The following is a 24,919-nucleotide window of genomic DNA, read 5'->3' as shown; positions in this document are numbered from 1 at the left end:
ATTGACTTGGATCTTCTCTTCCCATCTTCTGACAAAGTTATCCACTATGTGTCTATTATTTTTCAGTTGATTTTTAAGGACTCTCGTTTTTACCATAAGCTACAGATAATCTCTCCATTAAACTTCCAGTCCACTTTAGATAGAATTTCGTAAGAAATGTATAATGTCCACCTTGGAGTTTCTCTTCCCTCTTCCTACCCAAGTGTGGGGAAGATAAGTGTATCCAACTATGCCTGGTATGTTGTTGATTCTTAAAAATAACTTTATTGAATGTTTATATACTATAAAATCCATCCATTTAAAGCATATAATTTGAGCCTGAGAAGATGGCTCAGTTGGTAGAAATATTTGCTCTGCAGTCATGAGGAGCCTGAGTTCAGTCCCCACAACCCAGTTCTAAAAGCCTGACTCTAGCAGTCTCAATGTGGAGAGGCAGAGACAGGTGAATCCCTGGGGCACACTGGCTAGCACACCAAGCTTGATGACCTGGGTTTGGTCCCCAACTCCTACACGGTATAAAAAGAGAACTTTCTCTCCCATAATTAGTTATCTGACCTCCACATGCACACCATGTGGTAGGCACATGTCTGCCCTTCATACATAAGTAAGTAAATAAATAGATGCACTAACAGTAATTCTTTAAAAAATGGCAGATAATACCTGAGAAATAATCGCTGGCCTCTATGTGCACATACACACAAGTACACCTAGACAAACGTGAACAAGCACACACACATACACACACAGAGAAAGAGAAATAAAAGTAAATAATTAAGTGTACAATTCAGTAGGTTTTTTTAAAATATATATACAGAGTTGTGCAATCATTTTAGAAGAATTTCATCAACTCAGAAAAACAAACCATTATATTATATAAAACCTCTCTGCCAACCACCAAGATACCCTCCAGCCCAAGAGAAGTCCTGTTCTGAATATGTGTTTCATCTGGCCAGAATGGTGTTATAAAGCTGTGTTCTCTGTCTTTTTGAAACTCTCTGAGAGCTTGTAATTATTTCAGAACTTAAAAAAGAGAAATGAAAACTATGAGTCTGCTGCTGTAGTTTTCAGTGTATCTGGTTTGCACGTGCAAGGCTCTGGGTTTAGTACCCAGCACTAGACGCACGAACGCACGCACGCACGCACGCACGCTGACTGGTTTTTAAGAATGAACTGAAGGCCAGAAGTACGGATTGGGTGGTGCAGCGTTTCCTTAGCATGCTTAAGCTGTGTGCAGTGGCACAGACCTGTGATCCCAGCACTCAGGAGCTATGCAGAATGACCAAGATCTCAGGGTCATCCTTGACTACATACAATGAGTTCGAGGCAAGCCTGGGCTACAGTAGACTCTGTCTCAGAGAGAAAAGAAAAGAACTGAGGTGTTGGTATGGGGCATGTGTTGGTATGGATGGGGTATACACATGCGCTGGGCTGGGTGCTGGGCACACAGGTTTAAATGAAGCTGTGACCACCTCCCAGAGAGCCTAGTGTTTATTTAGGTAGGAAAACAAGGAAAGTGAACAGCAAGAGTGTGCAGTGAGGTAGGTGATTTTGATGGAGGGGACGCTGGAGCCAGCAGGACACTATGGAGAGAACTCAGGTTGGCATGAAGTCAAGAACTGTTTCTAGAGGAGCTGGCTACCAAATTTTTTTCAATGCATGTCATGTGAGAAGCAGTTGGGACTGTGTGTGGGCACTCCACAAACCCACGTGGCACTAGCGTAGCCTCTTTCTTGGGACTTTTGCCCCTGTTGGCTAGAGTCTTCTGCCTGCGTTGCTCTCTGGCCTGCATGCCATGCATTCTTCATGGGTTGTTTCTTCTCCCCAGTGTCCAACAAGCACCCATTTGTGGACAGCAATCTCCTGTACCAGTTCAGAATGAACTTCCGCCGGAGGCGAAGGCTGATGGAGCTGCTCAGTGAGAAGTCCCCATCCTCCCAGGAGACACATGACAGTCCCTTCTGCCTGAGGAAGCAGAGCCATGACAATCGGAAATCTACCAGCTTTATGTCAGGTATGCCGCTATCGTTGTGTGCACATGCGTTGTGTCCTTTGAGAAATAATAAAGAGTGGGACTGAGAATGTGACTCAGGTAGGCTGCTTTTCTAGCAAGCAGAAAGCCCTGAGTTTAATCTCTGGTAAACCCCTGGTGAGGCGGTCCATGCCTGTAAATTCTAGACATCAGGAAGAGGCAGGGGACTTGGAAATTCAAGGTCATCTTTCACTATAGTATTTGAGATCTGCTTGAGTTACATGAGACCTTGTGCTAAAATAAACACACACACACACATACACACACACACACCACCTCAAATACAGAAGTGTGAGGTGCTTAAAAGGGATCTCCAACTCCTCTTGAAAACTTGGCATTGACTTAAGGAATTTGGTGACTTAAAGCTCAGAAGCACAGGGTGGGCGTGAGGCACTAGCCTGTGATCCCAGGGATTGTGAGATGGAGATAAGGAACTCAAGGTCCAGCTTGGAGACATTATTTCTTGAGACCCCACCTCAAAAGAAAGAGGAAGAGAGGGGATGGGAGAGGAAAGGAAGAAAGTAAAGAAGGAAGTAGGAGAGAGAGGAAGGCAGGAGAGAGACAATAAGCAGTGGACTTACCTCAGTAACAAACATATTTGTCATGTCCTGCTTTTAAACAGGAGCTGATAGTAAGGATAGTTAACCCTGTGAATCAAGATATTTCCATGCCTCAGGCATGGCTTCTTGATTTTCTCACTTAATTCTTACTCTAACCCTAAGAAAATGCTTGTTCCTGTCCTCCTTTTACAGATGAAGAAAACACTCTGGCATTGGGGTGCTGTACGGTTCCAAGTGGTAGACATAGCTTCGTTCCAGCAGTTCCACGCTATCCTGCCCCTTTCTGAGTCCCATATATGCCAAGTCCTCACACACAGCCAGATTCAGGATGAAAATGAAGCAAGGGCTGCTGAGTAGAAAGTAAAGCCAGCTGAAGGCCAGCAGGCCAACCTTATATCCCAAGGTCACCCGAGGGACACACTCCGAAGTCTCCTGCAGATGCTGAGAAGCAATCCAATCTTCCTTTGGGACAGGGCCTTGCCTGTGTCTTGAGTAGGTTCAGTAGACATGAGAGGAGAATATACTAGCACAGCCCGGTAAAGCCATCACTGGTTCTTTGCTAGTTTGCTTTCTTTATATGTGCCAGTCAGCTAGTGTCCTGTTTCCCTCACTTCTAGGCCTTCAGCCTTCAGAGCCACCCTATTTTGTGGCAGGAAGAACCAAGTTTGATAACTGGAGACTCTGTCTCTTGCAACAGTTTGAAAGCCTCAGTATGCGCCGTCTTCCGTGCTTCTAAATGATTGCTGGCTGTCATTAAATCAGGGTCATTTACTAGCTCTGTGTAGTACCACATACATCGCCAGCATCGGGTTTATCTACAGGAAAGGAAAGCCTGGGTTTGGTAGTTCCTGGATTCATGTCCTGTAGGAACTGGGGAGACGGTCCAGTTGGTAAAGTGCCCAACACTCAATCGTGATGACCTGAGTTTAGATCCGCAGCCCTCAGATAAAAGATGTTAAGATTAAGAAGAGATAAAACGATATATTGTTGTGTGTCTACAATCCCAGTGCTAGGGAGATGGGGACAAGATGAGTGGGCCTCGCTGGTCAATCTAGCCTGGTCATCAGGGTCCAGGTTCAGTGAGAAAAACCATGTCTCAAAACATAAGAGGGACAGTGACTGGGGAAGCCTCTGGGTATTGGCCTTTGACCTCTACATGCAAGAATACACGTGCACACGTGCATATGTACATACAACCTACACGTGAATATGTATACACACACAGCAACACACACACAAATACTCCAGGAAAAAAATATCTTGTAAACTTGGCAGTGTGGTGTGTCCTGTACTTCCAGGACTCTGGTGGTTGAACCTAGCACAGGCTACATAATGAGCCCCATTTTGAAAAGGAAGAGGAATAGAAAGATATATATATATATATATATATATATATATATATATATATATATATATATATATATATATCATGTGATCCTCTACTCACACCCCCTCCTGTGAAATAATATTATTTCCTTTGACAGTCCAGGAAATTGAAAGGGAATGGCTTGAATTATGCTGTCTGTGACTATGTGGCCAAACTGGACTTTTGACTTTGCAGCTGATAGCCCAGGAGTTCTAGGTCCTGAGACCACCACCTGCTCAGTGACTGTGTTTGCTTCCCCCTCTACAGTCAGCCCCAGCAAGGAGATCAAGATCGTGTCTGCCGTGCGGAGGAGCAGCATGAGTAGCTGTGGCAGCAGCGGCTACTTCAGCAGCAGCCCAACGCTCAGCAGCAGCCCCCCTGTGCTCTGCAACCCCAAATCTGGTGGGTGAAAAAAGGGTGGCCATGCTCCTATCTGTAGAGGCTTGGGCGCATATGCAGTCCGAGTTCCTTGGGAAACAGAGATGAAAGGAGCAGGAATCTTACAAAAGCATCCTTTTGAGCCAACACCTGCTGAGTGTCTGGGGAAGAATCATACACGGGCTGTGATGCAGGCTCCTAGAAGGTAACTGCTCGACAGTGCTAGGATGCCCTGCAGAAATGCATAGAGTGGCTCTGAGAGAGCTGAGGTGAGGACCTCATTGTTGAGTTATTCATCATTGATTCCCTGAAAGGGAGGCATAGCTTGGCTCAGGACAGCTGCCTTTAGAGATGACTCTCAAAGTCAACTGAGGACTGTCCAGTACTAGCACCCCCAGTAGCTGGATCCAGCAGCTGAGAGGCACTCACTGTCTCTAAAACGGGCTTCAGCAACTTGTAAATGCAGCAGAAAACAAAAACAGCTTTCTTAGACTATGGCAAGCAAGGCTCTATGTGGGCCTTGTATGCCTCTCTCTTCCGTCTCTCTCTCATTTGTTTGTTTGCTGAGACAAGGTGTTGTTATGTAGTCCTGCCATGCCTGGTATTCATTATGTAGCCCAGGCTAGTCCTGAACTTGCTACACTTCTTCCTGCTGGATGCTGGGATTACTGGCATGAGCCACTGCACTTAGCCTGGGTGCCTAGCACTCGTAAGGAAGAGGAGTGCTTATATACAAGCCCACCTATCCTTGGTGTCTTGCAGTTTCAAAACCTGTTCATCAGCCTCCGTGAAGACTTTAACCATCATAAGGCTGGTTTTCAGAACAAGAAAGTAACTTGCCATGCCAACCTGACAACCTGAGTTCAATCCCCAGGACTTAACGTAAACATGGAAGGAAAGAAGCCATGACACAGTATTCTCTGACCTCCACACATGTGACACATCATCTTCTGTGTGTGTGTGTGTGTGTGTGTGTGTGTGTGTCTCACTCAGTCTCACTCCCTCACAGACACACACACTCTCTCCAACAAATGAAAATAGAAATAATAGCCATCTCTGTGTATATATATTTAGAGTAAATATAACTATCTGTCCTCACCACTCTCCCAAAGTGAGAACAAAGCCATAGCAGTTGCTATAATCTGTGTCATGGGGATGAATAAGAGAGAAATCTGCAGGATAATTACCTGGGTATCAAAGTTCCTGTTTCTCAACACTATTTAAAAAAAAAAAAAAAAAAAAAAAAAAGCACATTAAAATAAACAGCCAGTCCTGCTGCCCAAAATATCACCAATTTTTCATAACCCCCTGAGGAGTCACAGGCATGGAGAGGAGCTTGTCCGCTAAGCAATAAGGTCTCATCCCTCAGACACTCACTGCTTCGCCTACCTCCTTTGTGTGGCCTGAGAGATGTGTTTCTCCTCTTGATATTTGACCCACTCCTCATCTGAGCAAATGTCACTTCACTTTCAAAGCTTTCTGAAAAGCAAAAGTTATAATCCCAACCACCTGCCCCCTTCTCAAGAAGCAGTTCTTGGCTCTCTACTAGGAAAGGGCCTCCTAAGCCTGGGGCTCACCCAGCAGGTGGGCCCAGCTGCCTGGGGATCCTGCTGTCCTGCCCCTGCTGCTGTGGTGCTGCTGCACCCTCGCTTATTGGGGACCAGAGTCTGACTCTGAATGAATGCCACTGCCAAAGGGAATCAGAGGTGGGCGTTTTTTCCGGATTGGCCCGTCGCCCTGGCTCCTTTCCCTTAAACCTCTGCTGTGCCCATGTTAGGATGGTCCTTGTGCCCTATCCCCATTAGTTGCCCTGGGATGCTAAGACAGCCCCCTCTCTAATTCCAAATTATCAAAGAATAGACAGGGAAATGCATCACTAGAGGATGATGAAGTTCATTACTGGGGGGGGGGGGATGTTGGTTCATGCAGCTGTCTCTTGCCCTGTTAGGCAAAAGCAGTGAGCTGAGAATAGGCACACAAAACTCCACATTGTTATCGTCTCAGTTTCTGAGATGGCATAGCACAGGAGGACAGTGTGAAGGTTGCTAAGAATGTGGCGCCTGGCCCCAACGCCTGAATTTGATCTTAATTTTACTACCCACATTTTAGCTACAGGATCTTGAACATGTGCAAATTAACTTTTCTAGCCCAGTTTTCCCACATGTAAAATTAATGGCAAAAAGGAAAAAAAAATTGAAAACTCTCAGACACTTCTGTGGTTTTAGGTTTTTCTACTCTGAGTTTATTATATCTAATTTCACGTTCAAATGAAGCCAGCATGGTGGCACACAGCTGCAATCCCAGCTCTGGAGGCTGGGGTAGGATTACAGTGAACTTAAAGCCAGCCTGGGCTACATATTATATAAGCAAGACCCTGTTTTTTTGGTTTTTTTTTAACCAAACAAATAAACAAAACAAACAAACCAACAAAACCAAATAAAGCCGGGCAGTGGTGGCATACACCTTTAATCCCAGCACTTGGGAGGCAGAGGCAGTCAGATCCCTGTGAGTTTGAAGCCAGCCTGGTCTACAAAGAGAGTCCAGGACAGTGAAGGCTATGCACAGAGAAACCCCAAACAAACAACAACCAGCCTCCCCCACACACACGCAAAAAAAAACACATAAGATTAATACAGTGATGAGCCAGACTCTTTGGATCAGTGGTTCTCAACCTTCCGCATGCTGCGACCCTATGACACAGTTTCTCATGTTGTGGTGATGCCCCCCAAACCATAACGTTATTTTCGTTGCTACTTCATAACTGTAATTTTGCTGTTGCCATGAAATGTCATGTCAATATCTGATATGTAGATGATCTTAGACAACCCCTGTAAAAGGATCATTTAATTCCCAAAGAGATCAAAACCCACAGGGTGAGAACCACCGCTTTAGGTCACTGGCTCAGGTAGAGGTTAAATGAGTATTGGATTTGCCAGGATCCAGGGCAATGGCTCAGCCCACGGAGAATACTCAGGAAAGTTTCCTGGTCTGGCTCCTCAGAGCTTGAGGCAGCAGTCTTATGTTTCTAGGTTATTTATTAGAGAAAAGAATGAAGTTTAGTGAATGGGATGGATGTAGTGTGTTGGGGACAGGGAGTTGGATGGAGCATCTGCAACATGGTCGCTGAACTGCTGTAGTTGGTTTTTTTTTTTTTTCTTCTTCTTCTTCACAATTTATTCATTATATATCCTGATTGAAGTTCCCTCCCTCAACTCCCCCAGTCCCACCCTTCTCCCCTCTTCCCCTTCCCCTAGTCCACTGAAAGGGGGAGTTCTCCACTATTGCCATCTGCAGTCTTGACATATAGAGGTGCATATAAGAAGTCAGAAGAAAAAGATGAATCTGAAACAGCCTTTTCCTTTATAGGAAGACTTGATTCTTCCCTTTATCCCCTTAAAGGCATCTTGCTTCCTTTCCCCTCATTTCCCCATCCTCCCTGGATTCCCATGGTTCTCTAAGTTAGGTTTAAGCTCTTTGCTGGTATTTCCTGTCTGCTCAGTTAATGAATGAATGTGAGGTGGAGGTCTTTTCCTGGTTGCCATTCAAGAGAAGGCATTCAGGAAATAATTGCTGTGTGATTGAGAGAAAGACTTACAAATGTGTATTCTCTGACACAATGTCTATCTCTTAGTGCTGAAGAGACCTGTCACTTCCGAGGAACTCTTGACTCCTGGGGCTCCATATGCAAGGAAGACATTCACAGTAAGTGTAGCTTCTATGCAAAACCTTCTGTCAGTGTGTGGCGTAGGGACCAAACTGAACACTTTTCTGTAAACCCCCTAATGTAATTATGTACTTTTAAGATAATGATAGTACAAAAAAAAAAAAATCCTGATTTTCTTCTTCATTACGGTTAATTCTAAAAAATCATTAAGATGTTAGAAAGTCGCACAGAGGAGAAAGGAAACAAAACAATAGGATGAATGTCTGCATGTGTTGAGGTGTATGGCCACCTGACCGTGTAGTCCATGTAGCTGTGGACTCACTCTTTCCTAGTGTTCTTTCATTCTGCCTCCACAGACCCCATTGATTTTATTCAAGTGGAATCTAAGTTATTCTTCTGAAGTATCCACATAACCTCAAACTATGCATAACCAACGATGGCTTTGAATTTCTGATCCTCCGGCCTCCACCCGTGGAGTACCGGGAATGCAGGCCACACTGGTTTGTGAATGTTTGGCCTGTGCTCTACCAACTGCGACATGCCCAGGCCCATCCATGTGTTCTCATCTCCACTATTCCACTTGCTTTCTTCTCTCAGCCTGCAGCACGTTTATCAATAAGCATTAGGAGAACATCTCCTCTCTTCCTTTGTTTCCCAACAACTCTTGTCTATTACCTCAAAGAGAAGTTTTCCCGCACATTGATTCACACCCCAGACTTTTGCTGAGCACTGGGGAGTTAACATAAGGAAGGGCTGTTATAATACATCTGTATCAAGGAAAAGGGCACACCATGCATTAGAAAGTGAAATTGGATATAATAAATGCATGGTAGCAGATCCTGAAACCACAGACATGGCTGATAGTCTTAAGAATTTCCACTGGAGTTCCCTCTTGCCCTCTTGCTTTTCCCCCAGCTCCAGCCTTTGAGAGATGGCTGTGTTTTGAGAATAATCATTTTACTTTGTATTTGCATGCCAGCATCATTAATATTTGACATCCAGAGTGTTTCATCTCTACTCCAGTTGGCATAGGTGCTAAGGATGCCTCAGAAACCATCTAGGGAACCTTGCTGCCAGTTCTGATTTTGTAGGAAAAGGCATGCTTTGGCACCAAACAGTGTTTGGATTAGAGTCTGTTTGTAAATTGTGAACTTTTTCTACTTTTCTGCTTGTTTTTCTCAGTATGGAAAATTGTCTTTCAAAAGAGGCCAAGACTCCTCACGTCTCCAGCCATTAGTAGTTTAAACTGCTCTTCTAGGCTGGGTCAAAGTCTATCATTTGGATATGAAGGAAAGATTATATGGAGATAGAGACTGAACCTAGAAAGAAAGTTCAGTGATGTTTTTGAGATCTTCTGCGACTAATACTGATATGAAATTGGCTGGCAGCCCGAGGAGGAGGTATGCTGCCAGCTGCTTACTGGGGAGTGACCTCCCCAGTACAGATTTCCTTCTGCCAAACAGGTTATGTGTCTCCACTACATTTTCAGTCCCCTGAAACATAAAGATGAAATGAAGAAAAAAAAAAAAATGTATGTCAAGACATATAGTTAGTTAATCCTAGGTGAGACTTCACTCTCTTGGAAAGACAAGCAAATTGCCAGGGACAGTGTACTGTTTGCTAACTGTGGTGTTTCTTTCTAGATTGTTGGTGATGCAGTTGGCTGGGGCTTTGTTGTACGAGGAAGTAAACCATGCCACATCCAGGCTGTGGACCCCAGTGGGCCTGCAGCGGCTGCAGGGATGAAGGTACAGTTGATTGACCCCTTGCTCGTTCTCCTCTCTGCTCTGGCTCCTTGATTGTGAATTTTTTTTCCTCTTAATTTCCACATTTTCTCAACTTTCTCCTGTGTATTCACTCCCCTCAGAAAGAGTCATATCTATAGGGCATAGTGTCCCGTGCCTGTAGTCCCAGCACAAAGGCAGGAGGATCCAATCAGAAACTAGTTGTTACCACTGTTGCACAAGGAGACACATTACGTTTAGGAGGTTAGTGCTATAGCATGCAGATTCCACTGCTGAGTAAGTCTAGTGATAACTTTTCTTTTGAGTTCCAGCTTAGTTTCTCTACGTCATCATACACAATCATACCATCTAGCTGTAGTGGACAAACAAGAGTAATGGCAATAACCTGTGTTGTTTTCAGACACTCCGAGCTTCCCTGACTAATAATAACTCATAGGGAACTATCCCATGCCTGGCACTGAAATTCAATAATCAATCTATGCATTCTGGGAGAAAGCATTATGTACATTTGCAGGGAACCTGTCCTCAAGTTTCTTTTTAACAAAATTAAATTCTTAATTAGCACAAAGAGCAGTTGGTTTCTATAAGGGTTCTTCATAAAACCTTGGTTTTTTTTTTATAATAATTCTTATTTTTTTATAGTAATCACAGGTTATTCACTTTGCATCCTAGCCGTAGCCCCATCCCTCATCCCCTCCCAATCCCACCATCCCTTCCATATCTCCTCCCTGCCCCTTTCCAAGTCCACTGATAGGGGAGGACCTCCTCCCCTTCCATCTGACCCTAGCTTATCAGGTCTCTTCAGGACTGGCTGCAATGTCCTCTTCTGTGGCCTAGTAAGGCTGCTCCTCCCTCAGGGGAGGGGGGGATCGAAGAGCTAGCAGCAGAGTTCATGCCAGAGACAGTCCCTGTTCCCCTAACTAGGGAACCCACTTGGATACTGGGCTACTATGGGCTACATCCAAGCAGGGGTTCTAGGTTATTTCCATACATGGTTCTTGGTTGGAGAAACAGTCTCATAAAAGACCCCTGTGCCCTGATATATTTGGTCCTTGTGGAGCTCCTGTCCTCTGCAGATCTTACTAACTCCCTCTTATTTCATATGATTCCCTGCACTCTGCCCAAGGTTTAAAACATTGGTTTTGGCTAACGTACCTCTTATCCCCTCTTCCCCAGATTTCCCTCACCTTATCTCTTCTTAAATCTTTATCCTACAATATTACCCACAAATGTGATTTTCTGGGTTATTTGTTTGTTTTCTCGAGACAGGTTTTTTGTGTGTAGCTCTGGCTGTCCTGGTATTCACTCTGTAGACCAGGCCGGCCTTGAACTCACAGAGATCTGACTGCCTCTCCCTGTGATTTTTTTTTTTTTTTTTTTTTTTTTTGCTTTGCTTTGCTTTTAAGCGTCTTTATCTAGCCCAATTTTGTTCCATCTTCTGAGGAACATCTCAAAGAGGATACTGATCTTGGATGATCTGGAATGATGGGAGGATTTGGAAGATTGGAATGTTCCATCATTCCTCCCATATATTCATTCACTGCCTCCATCCTCTCCATCATATCCTAACCTGGGCAGCAGTGGCATCATATATGTCTCCACATGTCTGGAGCCCAGTGTGTGACCCTGGCATTGGTTTGTACACTTTTAGAAGGGGGCAACTAAGCCTGCCTCAAAGAAGCAGAGAACAGCTTACCGCTGGTCTAGCATTCAGGTCTGACTCCACCCTCGCCCCCATTTGAAGAACAATCTCACTAGGTCCTATGCTCCAATCAACGGCAGCCTCCTTGACCCTTCGTAGAATGGGTACAGCACCAGCTCAGTGGGAGAGCTGGTTAGGGTGCAAAGAGAGAACAGCTGAGGCTGAGCTTTCTCTTTTCTAATGGAACTTTTGGCTAAAAGAAAGATTTTATATTTTACTTCAACAACAAATACCCAGTATAAATTATTTTTGCACGATTTCTTCCGGGCATGTACTCCCTCACACAAGGAAGGATTTGGCTTAAAACACGTATTCTCTGAGAAGGAAAGCGATGGATTCCCCTGGCAGCTGGAGATCTTGCTTTGCCTAGTTAGCCAAGCAGACTGGGAACTTCGTTGGTTTTAATGTCTCTCTACTGATTAACTGAAGCATAACCTTCTTAGGCATCGACAACTGGTTAGTTAGCTGACTCATTATGTCTGAGTAGTCTGCTTTCCTGATTTTCTCCAATTTTATAAACTAATAGTTTCTTTGTTCATATTTCCATCTGGAGGTATGTGATGATTGATTTTCATGTTCCACAGAGCAGTACAGAATTTATCAGAGTGGCTTTTCTACAAGTGCACTCTACAGCTTTCCAGTTCAGCAACAAGTCCTTCCCCGAACATCCCTGTTTAAACACTTTCTGTCCTCTTCTTGGAAACCAGACACATTAAATACATTAGCATATTCATGACTCTTCTAAGTCTGATGGAGGGGGTTAAATTATATGACCTATTAGTTTCTCATGTAAGAGAGATGCCAGTACATGCCTGTAATCCAGGGGCACAGGGCGTAAGAGTGGGAAGATTGTGATTGCAGGGCCAGCCTGTGCAACATAGCAAGACACTGATGGGAGAGGAGGTGGGTGGGGACAAAACACGCATATGAGAAGATAGGCTTGGCCAAACTGCATGTATGTGTGGTATATGTGTGTGTATGTATGTATGAATGACTGTATATAAATATATATGTATGTGAGTATATTTATGTTTAGGACTGTATGTATTCCAATACAGGTTATTATTAGCCCTATAATTATTATGACGGTATTATCTAAACTGCCATTATAATCAATAAAAGACATAGATACCTGAGATTTTAGAATAGCCTTATCTTACTTGGGGCAGGGCAGATATTAACCCTCTAAACTACCTTTACCTCCCAGCCCCATCCCAGGCTACCTCCCATTCAAAATTTTATAAATACTTGCTTATTTTTGATCTGGGCTGCTTCCTCCATCCATGTGCTTCTCCCATGCTAACCCATGGGAAAGCAGCTCTCTGCTTTCTTCAGGTACCTGTCTCCTTCCCAAGATCCTCTGTCCCCTCCAAAAAGAACATTATCCTGCCACTTTCTGCCCTTCCTATTCGTAAGCCTTTTAATCACTTAATCACGGATAATTGGGGAACATTTCTTCTCATCAGCAGGGTACAGGAGATAGTTCAACATTAATAACAATACCTATGACAGGGCGGTAACCAGATCTCATGACACTGAAAGCAGCATTTTAATACGTAGGACCAGACCAACCCCTAATACAGATTTGTTTGATTTTGTTTGTTTTTAAAATGAGTGTCTCCTGTATCCCAAACTGGCCTCAAGCCTCTTCCAAGTACTAGAAAGCGTGTATACCCCTCCCAGCTTAGACATGTTTGGTTTGGTTTGGTTTGGTTTGGTTTTTCAAGACAGGGTCTCTCTGTATAGCCCTGGCTGTCCTAGAACTTGCTTTGTAGACCAGGCTGGCCTCGAACTCTGAGATCTGCCTGGTTTTGCCGCTGGATTAAATGCATACACTATACATTTTTTTTGAAACATAATGTTTGTTAAGTGAAATGATGAGTGTCATACCTTTATATAGATTAGCTGTGTATATTCACTAGAAATTATTTATATATTTTCCTGCATAAAGTACAGAGTGAATTATGTCCTGTTATCATGTATGTTGCTGTAGAATAATTTCACTTCCATAAAATGCCGCTTGTGAACAAGTGAGATCGCTCATCGGGTAAAGGTGTTTGCCCTAGACCCACATGGTGTCAGGACAGAACTGATTTTCACAAGTTATCCTCTGATCATGACTCATATTAGTGTTAGAAACTTGGGGGTTTAGTTGTATAATATTGGGTTTGGGACCTCAACAGGGTATCCGTGAAGGATTTGTGGACCTGGATATTTATCGACCTTGGTTTTGGGGGTATGTATTTTCCAATGTGACTTGGGATAGAGCTTACAGGTAGAACATGTGTGTTGCTCTAGGTTTAAGACCTAGTACTCAGGTTCAGGGAGGGACAATGGAAGTGGAAGAAAACAAAACAAAAGAAGAAATTACACCTTATGTTTTGGACAGATGTCGCTTTTATTTTTTTTAGATGTATTTGTGTGTGTGTGTGTGTGTGTGTGTGTGTGTGTGTCTAAATGATACTTGTTAATTTGACCCAGTCTGGCATCACTTGGAAAGAGAGTGTCAGTGTGGGACTGTTTAGATAAGGCTGACCTTTGGGCAAGTGTATGGGGGATAGTCTTTACTGCATTGTTTGAGTTGGTGATAGCTGCCTATACTGTGGGTGGTGCCATTTCCTAGGCAGGGGATTCTAAACTGTAAGAGCAGAGAACGCAAGCTGAGCACAAGTGTATATGTGTGTATTGCTTTCTGTTCCTGGTTATGGGCATGACAAGCTCCCTGCAGCTCCTTCTGTGGACTGTAACCTGGAGGTATCAGCTAAAATCAGCGTTTTCTCTCCTCAGTTGCTTCTGTAAAGGTGTTTTTATCACATCGATTAGAAAAGAAACTAAGACCCTGTATGTGTTTATATAGGGTAGTTGTGTGTGGTGTCTAGCACACACGTGTATGTAGATGTGCAGAGCTATGTGCATGAAAGGAGGCCAGAGGAGAGCATTGGGTTCCTCCGTCTCTCACTCTCCCCAATAGTCCTTTGAGGCAGGATTTCTTCCTGATCCTGGAGCTCCCTTTCTGCATCATGGGTAGCAGCAGGCTCCACGGATCCTCCTCCCCCTGCTGCCTCAGCGCTGGGGTCACAGTCATGTGCAGATCACATCTAGCTTTTATGTGGTTGCTGTGATCTGAACTCTGGTCCTTCTGCTTTTGCAGCAAATGATATTAACTGCTGAGCCTTTTTTTTTTTTTTTTTTTTCTAGCTCCATTCCTTTTGGAGTGTTTGTGACCCAGTCTCTTATGCCTCGTGATAGCTTTGACTCCTCTGTGTAGCCAAGGGTGACCTTGAACTCATGCTCTTCCCAATTGCTGGAATTACAAGTGAGAGCCATCTTGCTCAGTCATGGTTTACATGGTCCTGGGGATCAAGCACAGGACCTCCGACAAGCTAGGCAAGCAGTCTAGAATTGAGCTGTGTCCCTGGCCCCAGATGTGTCTTTTCAGCATCTCTGATCAACAAAAGCTGCCCTAGCAGTTGTAAAATGACCATCTTAACCTCACTGATCCACTCTATACTAAATGCCATGATCACCTTGTGTTCTGGTTTGAATCTAAACTGTTCTGAATGCTCACGTCTCAGCTTGGAATTGTGTTTAAAGCTTCAACCCACTCCTAGTTCCAGCTGTAGCCTCTACTTCCTGGTTCTTTGCATCGTGAACAGTTGCATGGCCTTAAGTCTTGCCACACCTGCCTTCCTGTGGGAAATGGGCTAAGGTCCCTGAAACTTTGAGCCCAATTCAAAATATCCTCCAGTGAGTGCTTTCAGTTGGAATTTAACCACAGCGAGTAGAGAAGTAATGAGTTGCCATTATGCCAGGTCTCTGTCTTTCTCTTGATCTCTATCTTTATGGGGATAAAGCCTTATATCCAGCCATAATTACTTTTCCCATGCAGGAGAGTTTATATTCTGTCTCTGGAGCCCCATAGTTTTACTGCTTCAAGTGCCTGCAGCAGAGGTCATGTCAGAAGTTTTTGGTGTTTATCATTTCTCTCTCCATCATTTCACCTTGTTATGGGGACCAGAATGCTTTAGGATATAGACCATAATCATGAGGATGAGACAGGCCCTGGACTGGTGACAATGGCTGTTAGTTTCCTTGGTTAACACTTGAAAATCTTACCAGCCAGCATCTTTGAATTTGAGCTACTCCATATTTATTTTAAAAAAAAGTTCCCCTTTCCCACTCCCTCCCTGCCCTCCTCCTTTTTTTTTTTCTGAATCAGGTTTTGATGTATTTCAGCCTGGCTTTGAACTTGCTATGTAGCCAAGGATGACCTTGGTTCTGCTACTTCTGCTATCACCCCAACCAGCTGCTGGGATCACAGGGGTTCTGGAAGCCATTCTCAGTTTAGGAGATACTCTGTAAATGCTAGGCAAGGAATCTACCAACTGAACCTCATCCCCAGCTCCTCTTCTTTTACCCTTTTCTGCCACTTTCTTAAGGAAGGCAGTTCCTTCTCTCCTGCTATCTCACAGGCTACAGTCTAATGAAAATGCTGGGGGCCTTCTTGTCACATGCCTCTCTTTTGCTATCACATCAGTTCTAACCTTGATTCTAGACCCCACTGAATGTAGAAATCCTTGTTTCCAAGTTGGGTCCAAGTATTTACATTTCACAAATAGCTTGGGCCTGGCTCTTAAGTAAATCTAGTTAATTAGCTCTGGCACTTAACGCACATTAATGGCTCCCTGTTGCCATGAGATTAAACGCCAGATGTAGCTAGCCATTCATTTGTTCTGGCCCTACCCATCAGAACCGTATATCCTGTGCCTGGTGCTCACAGTCCCACTGCTTTTTCTGTAACATGCAAACACCAGGCCTCTTCCTGCCCTGGCTAAGTAAGCTGGAGCCACTGTTGTCCTTCAAGTCTCAGCTACTGTGTTAGCGTCTCAGAGAAGCTTTCCCTAAAAACACCGTGAGAGTTCTCCCCGTCATTCTCTGCTCCTTCTTTATTGCATAACCCTGCTGTTTTAGTCATCTCGGGCTATTTTAAGAAATCCCATAGACTGGGTAGTTTAAACAAACATTTGTTTGGAGGTCCAAGATCAAGGTTCTAGTTAATTCTGTATGTGGTGGGGTCAGTTTCTTGGTTTACAGACCACTGTCTTATTGCTGGGGTATTTTTTTTGGGGGGGGTGGTTTGCTTGTTTGGTTTTTGTTCACTGGGGCTAGAGCAAGCTCTCCCGTCGCTTGTTATAGGAAGTACAAATCCTATTCATGAGGTGCCTGCATATCCTGCCTACTGATACCATCTCACCCTAGGGACAGGAATTCAGCATAGAAACTTTGGGAGTAGGATAAATATTCAACCTATAATACTTGTCTTATTTTCTGTATAATAAGAAAATATATAATCTGAAAATATATAATTACATTTTTTTCCTCCAGCACCTGCCCCAAGGGTCATTATCTGTCTAAATAATTATAGTCCAAGTATCTAGGTCAATCTGTGGCATTTAATAATGGCTTGCTTGAAGCAAGATTATTGACAGATCCAGTAGTATTTCTGTAGAAGGGGTTGGGGCACCTGCATGATGCCTTCAGCTATTTTACAACCATGACTTCATTTTTTCTCAACCTCTTATGAAGGTGCATGGAAACAGTCTTCCTACAAGTGAGGAGATAAGGATCCAATTAATCCCTTTCCCAGCATCATCCATTGTGTAAATGTCAGGACTAGATTCAAATTATAATGCTGGTGGCTGTTGTTGAAGTGGCTGCGCTGGTGGTGGTTGTGGTTGTTGCTGCTACGGCTGCTGTTGTTTTGAGACAGTCTTCCTATATACTCCAAGCTGGCCAAGATCCCATTATGTAGGCCAGGCTGCCTAGATCTCATTATTCTGCCTCTGTCTTCCCAGGGTTGGGAGCATGGTATTATTTTAGGAGATATAAACCTTTGAGGCAGAGCCCAGTAGATGATAAATTACACTAAATTATTAAATGCTTGCTAAAAAGTACTCAGGGATGCATAACCTTTCTCTCCTACAGAAGGGAACTTATATTCCATTCAAAGCACGTAGTTAGAGTGGTCACATGCTGTAGCTGTGTGTAGTCATGCACATCTTTAATCCCAGCACTGGGGAGGCAGAGGCCGATGGATCTCTGTGAGTTCAAGGCCAGCCTGGTCTACAGGGTGAGTTCCAGGACAGCCAGTGCTACGCAGAGAAACCCTGTCTTGAAAAACCAAAGGAAGACACAGAGAAAGAAGAGAGAGACAGAGAATATTGACATGCTCACCTAGACTGACTTGAAGAAGATCAAATAAATGACTTGTTCTTAGCTGTAGCCCCTCACTTGGACCAGGACTAGGTCTTTCAAGGTCATTCGAGGGAACACTCCAGAACTCTCCCTTTTGCTAGTTTATTCAAGCTCTTGTATCAAGCTCTTGTTAGAGCAGACCATTTTGCCTCCAGGCTCCAGTGGAGCTTGGGCCACACTTACAAATACAGAATAAGAGAAGCCCAAGGACTTTTCTGGAAAGTTTCTTTTTTTCTTGTGGGAATAATTAGATTTTGTGAGAAACAGTGCTCAAGTGTTCATGCTGCCCTGTGCCAAGTCTCACAGGCATTTCTAGATTCCTGGCTTCTTCTCTTGTTTCCTGCTGTGATGAATTGATGGATGTTGGCTGACTGTTCCTCATTCCTTAGGTTGCTTGTTTTTTTATGTGTGTGTTTATATGAAAACAACTACCTGAGTCAAAATACAGAATGAATGGAATTGCCTCCCCCTACACTGCAGAAGCCTTCCTTTTGCCTAGAGAAAACACATTGAAAACCCTAATCATTGGTCTTCCCATTTCGGACAACCCTGTACTAGTTGCATGGAATTTTCCTCTCAAATCAAGAGAGGCCAGGTTCCTAGCCAGTCAGTCAAGCTAATTAGCAAGTAACAGTTGGAGAATGACCATCAGAACAGATGGGAACAAACTACACTGGGCCCTGGGCAGCTCTTAAATAAATAGTAGTCAATAGCTACGGATTGTTGCCATGTGCTGGCTGTCACACTGGGCCATCATGGGATTTACAGCTGAGCAAAGAAGACATTAAGCAAATTATCCAGCACTGAATATATAATCACATGCACATATATTTTAATTACATATATATTACATACACAAATAATTACATATATCTGAGCCGTTAACTATGAAGGAGAAAAGAGTGCTTGTAATTTTTACAGGGTGAAGGGGGTCTGAATAGGAGTGCTTCCCTGACGAAAGAAGATTGAGCCAAGGTCTAAAGAATGAAGAGAAAACCAGAAAGCTGGGTACAGTGGTACATACCCTTAATCCCAGCACTCTGGGAGGCAGAGGTAGGCAGATGACTGTGAGTTCAAGACCAGCTGGTCTAAAGAGTGTATCCAGGAGAGCCAAGGCTACACAGAGAAACCCTGTCTCGAAGAAGAAGAGAAGGAGGAGGAGAAGTAGGAGGAGGAAGAGAAAAAAAGAATGAAGAGAAATCAGATAAATGTCTATGTGCTGTATACACTTAAGTCAAAGACTGTGTTTTTAGAGCATGTATTTCCCTTTTCTCTTCTTCTAAGTCACAGGGAAAATAATTTGTTTACCTCTGCCCCATAGTCCCATTGTAATGGTATTGTGTCTAAGTTCATGGCTTCTAGTGATCATGAACTGAACCCTCAGGTTCCATGAGCCAAAGTAAACCCTCCCTCTTATAAATTGTTTCTTTTGGCTTTTTTTTTTTTTTTTTTACAGCAAAGCAAAAGTCAGGAATACAGTTTCATAAATAATGAGAGACTACAAATGAAAACATAACTAAAATATACATGAAGATTTCTCATAGCTCATCTGGGCATGGTGGAACTTGCCTATAATCCCAGTACTTGGGAAATAGAGGCAGGAGGATCAGGAGTTGAAAGTCATTCTTGGCTACATAGTAAGTTCAAGGCCATTGTGAACTATGGGAGACCCTGTATCAAGAAAAAATTTTAAAAAGTTATAACTAAAGTGGCATTATTTTTCAGGGGGGTCTGCTACACCTCTTTTTGCATCTTAGTATCTATTGGGGGTTTCTATCCCACCTTAGACTGTTTAGTTCCCAAATAAATGACACAGAAACATCACTTTTTATTAACAAGCTGCTGGTACTATGCTAGGCAGATTCTGAGCTATTCTAACCCATCTAGGCTGTTAATAACCAGATAAATACCCTGTTACCTGCCAAGTTGTCCTGCCTGGGCTGTTTCTGTTTTTGCTGTCTGTCCTCAGGATGAAATTCTCTTTGCCATGTGCTCAAGGTCGATCGTGCCTTATGACAACTTTCTTCTTCCTCTTTTTACTTTCTCACCTTTTTCTCTCTCTAACTCATGGTTCCCTACCTGAGACTCTTCACTGAACTGGAAGTCCAACCCTCCTATCTTCTGCCCAGTCATTGTACTCCAGCCTTTTATTGACCAATCAGAGATAACTGGGGAGCAATACCCCTGAAAGAACTGCAATTCAGCCTTGAGGCACAGACCTCAACGTCTGAATACACAGCACACAAGGCTAACCCCTACAAATAACTCAAAAAGACAAATAACAACAACAACAACAAAAAAAAAAGAAAATAAACTATAAAAATCAAGAATGCATGGCCAATAAGTGCATGAAAAGATGTGTAACACCATTAATATCATAGATATGCAAAAAAAAAAAAAGGGATGATGTATCTATGTGTGTTGAAATGGGTGTATACATTCCGTAAAAATAAAAAGTCTCCAGAAAGGGGCATGGCAGGTTTCTAAGAGGCAACCAGCAATACCCAGTATATAAAGTATACCGAAGCTTTCTTCAGTCCTGGACTCTTATCCCCATTTCCCTGAGACTAGAAAAAGGCTACAAGATTGAGGAAGGGTTCACCTCTATAGTGTTGAGAGAAAAGATGGTCATGGTTGAAATTGCTTTCACACGTTTAGCATCTGGAACTACAAGACAAGTGTTCATTTCAAGTCATCCTGGTTTGGATGTTTTCTTATAAAAAACCCTAAAGAGTAGCTATAGTGGCTGTGTGTCCAGGCAAACAGGAGCTCAATTAAAGAAGGGAGAGTGGACAGTTGCAAAAACAGCATATACGTTCTTTACATATTATAAAATGCCTGGTACCTACAGTGTCCTGTGGCAGGTCCTGGGATTCAGGATTGGTAAGTCTAGATTGTGCTTAAGGCCAACCAAGGTCCCTGCCCTCAGGGTTTCAGATCTATCGATGAGCCAGAGCTCAATAATTTCCAAATACCTAACTACATATGATGTCACCACATGCAACCATTACTAATCACCTACACATATTAGTAGTAAGCTATGATGTATACATTTGGCAGAAAGCTTACTGACTGCAAGCCTTGGGCTCTAAGATACAGTAAGTTTGCACATTTCATTCGTTTTCAGAATTCAACAAGGAAGACTATATCATTGAGTCTTTCATTTCTGCTTTGTGCTTCAGTTTCTTTGTTCTACCCTCCTTTTTGTGTGCCAGATGAAATCAAATCTTGTCAATATCATAGTTATGACTTATGGTCTCCTGAGGACAGTCTCGGGAAGAAAGTGATGAAAACACTGGTCTGGCAGAGGATCAGCTGGCTGGGGTAGGAAGCTTGGGTACCGAGTTGATTGAATGCTTGGTTTCCTGATCCTCCTCCAGTCCCTTGAGTCTCAGTAAATATCACTGCCCACCCAGTTTCTCAGGCCAGGTATCTATCTGAAGGCCATGCTTGCTTTTCCCTTCAGTTTAAGATGTTTCAAAGTGCACTTAAGTGACTAAACCCCACTTTTATTTTCTGAAATAATTGAAGCATAACACTGGGTACCCCGATAACATTTCAGTCAGAGAGAGGAAGTTGCAGGGAGCATTGAACCCAAGAGACTTTACTAAAATAGTAGTCTTTAAATTTAATGTTTGGAATATAACCCCACTTTTCCAATAAGTAATATTCCAGGATATGCCTCTCTTTTTACAGATGGAAAGTGAGTTTCAGGTTAGGATTATATGGATTCATATTTGCTTACATCTAGATACTGTGCTTTTGTGACTATTAAACATCTATGGAAATGATTATATCAAAAGAGGATATCTATAGGCCAAAGGATTTAATGTGCTTGTGGCAAGAACTGACATCAACATTTGGAGCCACCGCATGGCTCACACTGTGTGGCTATGCTCTCCAAGAATATAACACTGATAATAGCATTTTGGAGAAGTGATACATTCATATTAATAAAAAGTTTAAAATTGGAAAGTCTGAGCTCTGGAAATGGGAAAGAATATGGTACCCCGAGGATTTGAGCTGCCTACATGTGTTGGCATATAGGATATTTCAAGTGTAGCTGGTCTCCTGGGTGAATGCTTTTTATTGGTCTGACACCCAAAAGCATGACCTCTCTAGCTAGCGCCGCAGGAGAATAAGAATAGATCCTGCTCACTTGCTTATAGATGCTGTCTTCGTTAGGGTTTTATTACTGTGAAGAGTCACCATGACCATGGCAACTCCTATAAAGGAAAACATATCATTGGAGCCGATGAAAACATATTACAGTTTCAGAAATTTAGTCCATTATCATCACAGTAGGAAGTGTGAGAGCTTCCAGGCAGCCTTGGTACTGGAGAAGGAACTGAGAGTTCTACATCTTGATCTGCATGTAGCAGAGGGAGATTGTGTGCCATGCTGGGCGTAGCTTGAACATAGGAGACCTCAAAGCCCCCCCCCCCCCCCCCAACAGTGACACACTTCCTCCCACAAGGCCATACCTCCTAAGAGTGCCCCTTGCTATGGGCCAAGCATTCAAATAGACTTCATAGAATTCATGAGTCTATGAAGACTATTCCTATTCAAACCACCATGGATACTTAAGTAAGCTCTACTTGGTTCACCCACTGCTCTGGCATCTGTTTTGTCTTATTTTTAATTTTAAGGGTTCTTTTGTATTTATTTAGTGTCTTTACTATTTATTTATTTTGTGTGTGTGTGTGTGTGCATGTGTATACAGTCACACATTCCACAGCACATGTGTGGAGGTCAGAAAACAGCCTGCAGGGTTCTCTCCTCCCAGTATGTGGGTTCTATCAATCAAATTCGGGTCTTCAGACTTGGCAAAAGGTGATTGCCAAGCCATCTTTCTGATCCCAGCATCTGTTGTTTTCTTTCCACTGTGTTTTTTCTAATAATGGTCCCAGCTGTGTTCTTGTAGAGTCCCTTAGCAATGCTTGTCTTCCTTTACCTGAAAATCTTCCTTTCTTCCCTCTCTGTTCTCCTAGCCCCATTCATGAGTATATTCCTTCTGTCAGTACTACTGTGGAATTTGGGATCAGGATGGACAAAAGGCTTCCAGGGACCCAAACGGACGCAGACTCCCATCAAGCTGCTGTGGGCTTTCAGGTCTCCTGAGATCACCTTCAGACCAAACTAGCTCCCTAGAAGTGAAGGCAGCTTAGTGGGCATCAACTCAACTGAGTGCTTAGCTGTTTTCTCGGTTTCTGAATTGTGCAGTTTATAAATGCAAGTGTGTTGGAGTAAAGATAACTTTGTTAAAAAAATAAGTTTGAAATCCACTTGTAAATACGTGGCTGAGTTTCCATATGGTGATCTTTACTACACAGTAGTCAGAAGCTTAGAACTGGAAAGGTTTCTCTGACTCTTGTGATTATATGCTTGTTTGAGCATCTACTGAAAGGTATAGAGCATATTCCCAGAAAAAAAGTTTGCGTGTGTATATCACACTTGCATGATTTTATATTGTTCACGAATCATCTGAAAAAGCATAGATCATTAAGAGGAAAACCCTCTAGCTTAACCTATTTATTTATACCTTTTATAAAAGTTGCCACACACACATACACTTTGACCAGCGTAATGGTGTCTTTAATTCCAGCACCTAGGAGGTAGAGGCAGACAGATCTCTGAGTTTGAAGTCAACCTATGTAATGAGTCCACACCAGCCAGGGCTACATTGAGATACAATGTCTCAAAGCAAACTAACAGGGTGCATTTTAATTTTTGTGTGTTTGTTAGTTAGTATCCATACCCTGGGTATATGGGTATTCCTAAAGGCCAGAAGATGGCGTCAGATCCCCGAGTGTTGAAGTTTCATGAGTCTTTGTAAGCTGCTCAATGTGGGCAATTAGAATCAAATTGAATTCCTCTGCAAGAGTAGCAAGCGCTCTTAACTGCTGAACCACCTCTCCATTCTCTTTACATGTTTTAGATTAAGGCAGTTCTTTGATGGCTCTGCTGTTACGCAGATCCAGTGACTCTTTCTCAGCTGCTCTTAGTTCATAATGACAGTGGCTGTTTTTCCTAGGAGATGACATCTCACAGTCTCCCAGTTTTCTGTCTCTTGCATTCATGGTGGGAGAGCCACAATGTTCCTAAACTTTGGAAGGGATGGTATAAACATCTTTTTGAGTAGCTGAGTCCTCACCTATCACTTATTCTCAATAGCCATGAATCTCTGCCTTCATTGCAGTTCACTGGAGAGAGGCTTCTTGGATTAAAGAGTGGTAACTCTCTGTGTATATGAACATGTATGTTTAGAAAAGTGGTTCATCATTATGTCAATTCCCCTAAACAACAGTATTAATTTACCCTCTAGAGCCTCTGCTCTTCCCACCATGAGCTTCTGAGTAGGTTTCCAATACCAGGGATCTTAGTTAGAATTTCCATTCCTATGAAGAGACACCATGACCAAGGCAACCCTTATAAAGGAAAACATTTAATTGGGTCTGTCTTACAGTTTCAGAGATTTAGTCTGTTATCATCATGGTGGGAAAACATGGCAGTGGCCAGACAGACATGGCGCTGGAGGAGCCAAGAATCTTGCCTCAAGATCTAGAACAGGTGTGCCCTCCATTTCTGGATTGTAATTCAGTTGTCAAATTGACAACTGAGAATAGCTATCATACCTGGTATGAATTCCCTCTTGTTGAGTAAGCTTCAAATTCAACCATCAAGAAGCTGTTACCCTCAGAACAATTTGCCACTATTGCATACATGGGCAGGTTGGTATTGTAGTGCCTAGACTTCATGTCTGGGTAAGATGATTGACATTTTTTTTTCTCTCATAAGCTTACATAGCACCTTCCAGCACTATGGTTGGTTTTTGTTGTTTGTTTGTTTGTTTGTTTGAGAAAGAGCTGCATTCCACAGCCCAGACTGGTCCGGAATTGACTGTCTGGTTCAGGCTGGTCTCAAACTCATGCAGTCATCCTGCATCAGTCTCCCAAATACTGGCATTATAGATGGGAGCTATGACACCTAGTTTTAATCTATTCATCTTAAGGGTAATTAAAGTGAGGTTCGCAAGAGTAGAGCTACTTACCCAGGGCCAAGTGAGATGTCCAGGAGTTGAGTGTGATCACTCCTGACCAGGATGCCGAGTGAAAGGTGTGAAATAGGCCAGCTTTTGTGCTGACCCTTTGAAAACTCAATTTACCTTATTTTCAAAATCATCCTCACCTCACTTCCCCTACCAGAGTCAACCCAGCAAC

General features: G+C 43.1%; 1 protein-coding gene across 1 annotated transcript in view; it reads left to right on the top strand.

Annotated features, from left to right (window-relative positions):
* Deptor (DEP domain containing MTOR interacting protein) overlaps positions 1-24,919 on the top strand; it is a 145,000-nt gene that overhangs the window by 98,859 nt on the left and 21,222 nt on the right. Inside the window, exons 5-8 of the mRNA XM_055626391.1 lie at positions 1,826-2,011; positions 4,223-4,357; positions 7,965-8,035; positions 9,641-9,745. Coding sequence (XP_055482366.1) covers positions 1,826-2,011; positions 4,223-4,357; positions 7,965-8,035; positions 9,641-9,745 — 497 coding nt within the window. The remainder of the gene's footprint in view (positions 1-1,825; positions 2,012-4,222; positions 4,358-7,964; positions 8,036-9,640; positions 9,746-24,919) is intronic.

The sequence above is a fragment of the Psammomys obesus genome, unplaced genomic scaffold, assembly GCF_907164565.1.
Source record: "Psammomys obesus unplaced genomic scaffold, mPsaObe1.curated_primary_1811, whole genome shotgun sequence".
Taxonomy (NCBI): domain Eukaryota; kingdom Metazoa; phylum Chordata; class Mammalia; order Rodentia; family Muridae; genus Psammomys; species Psammomys obesus.
Note: the sequence above shows the minus strand (reverse complement) of the source record. Positions and strands in the feature narration are given on the sequence as shown.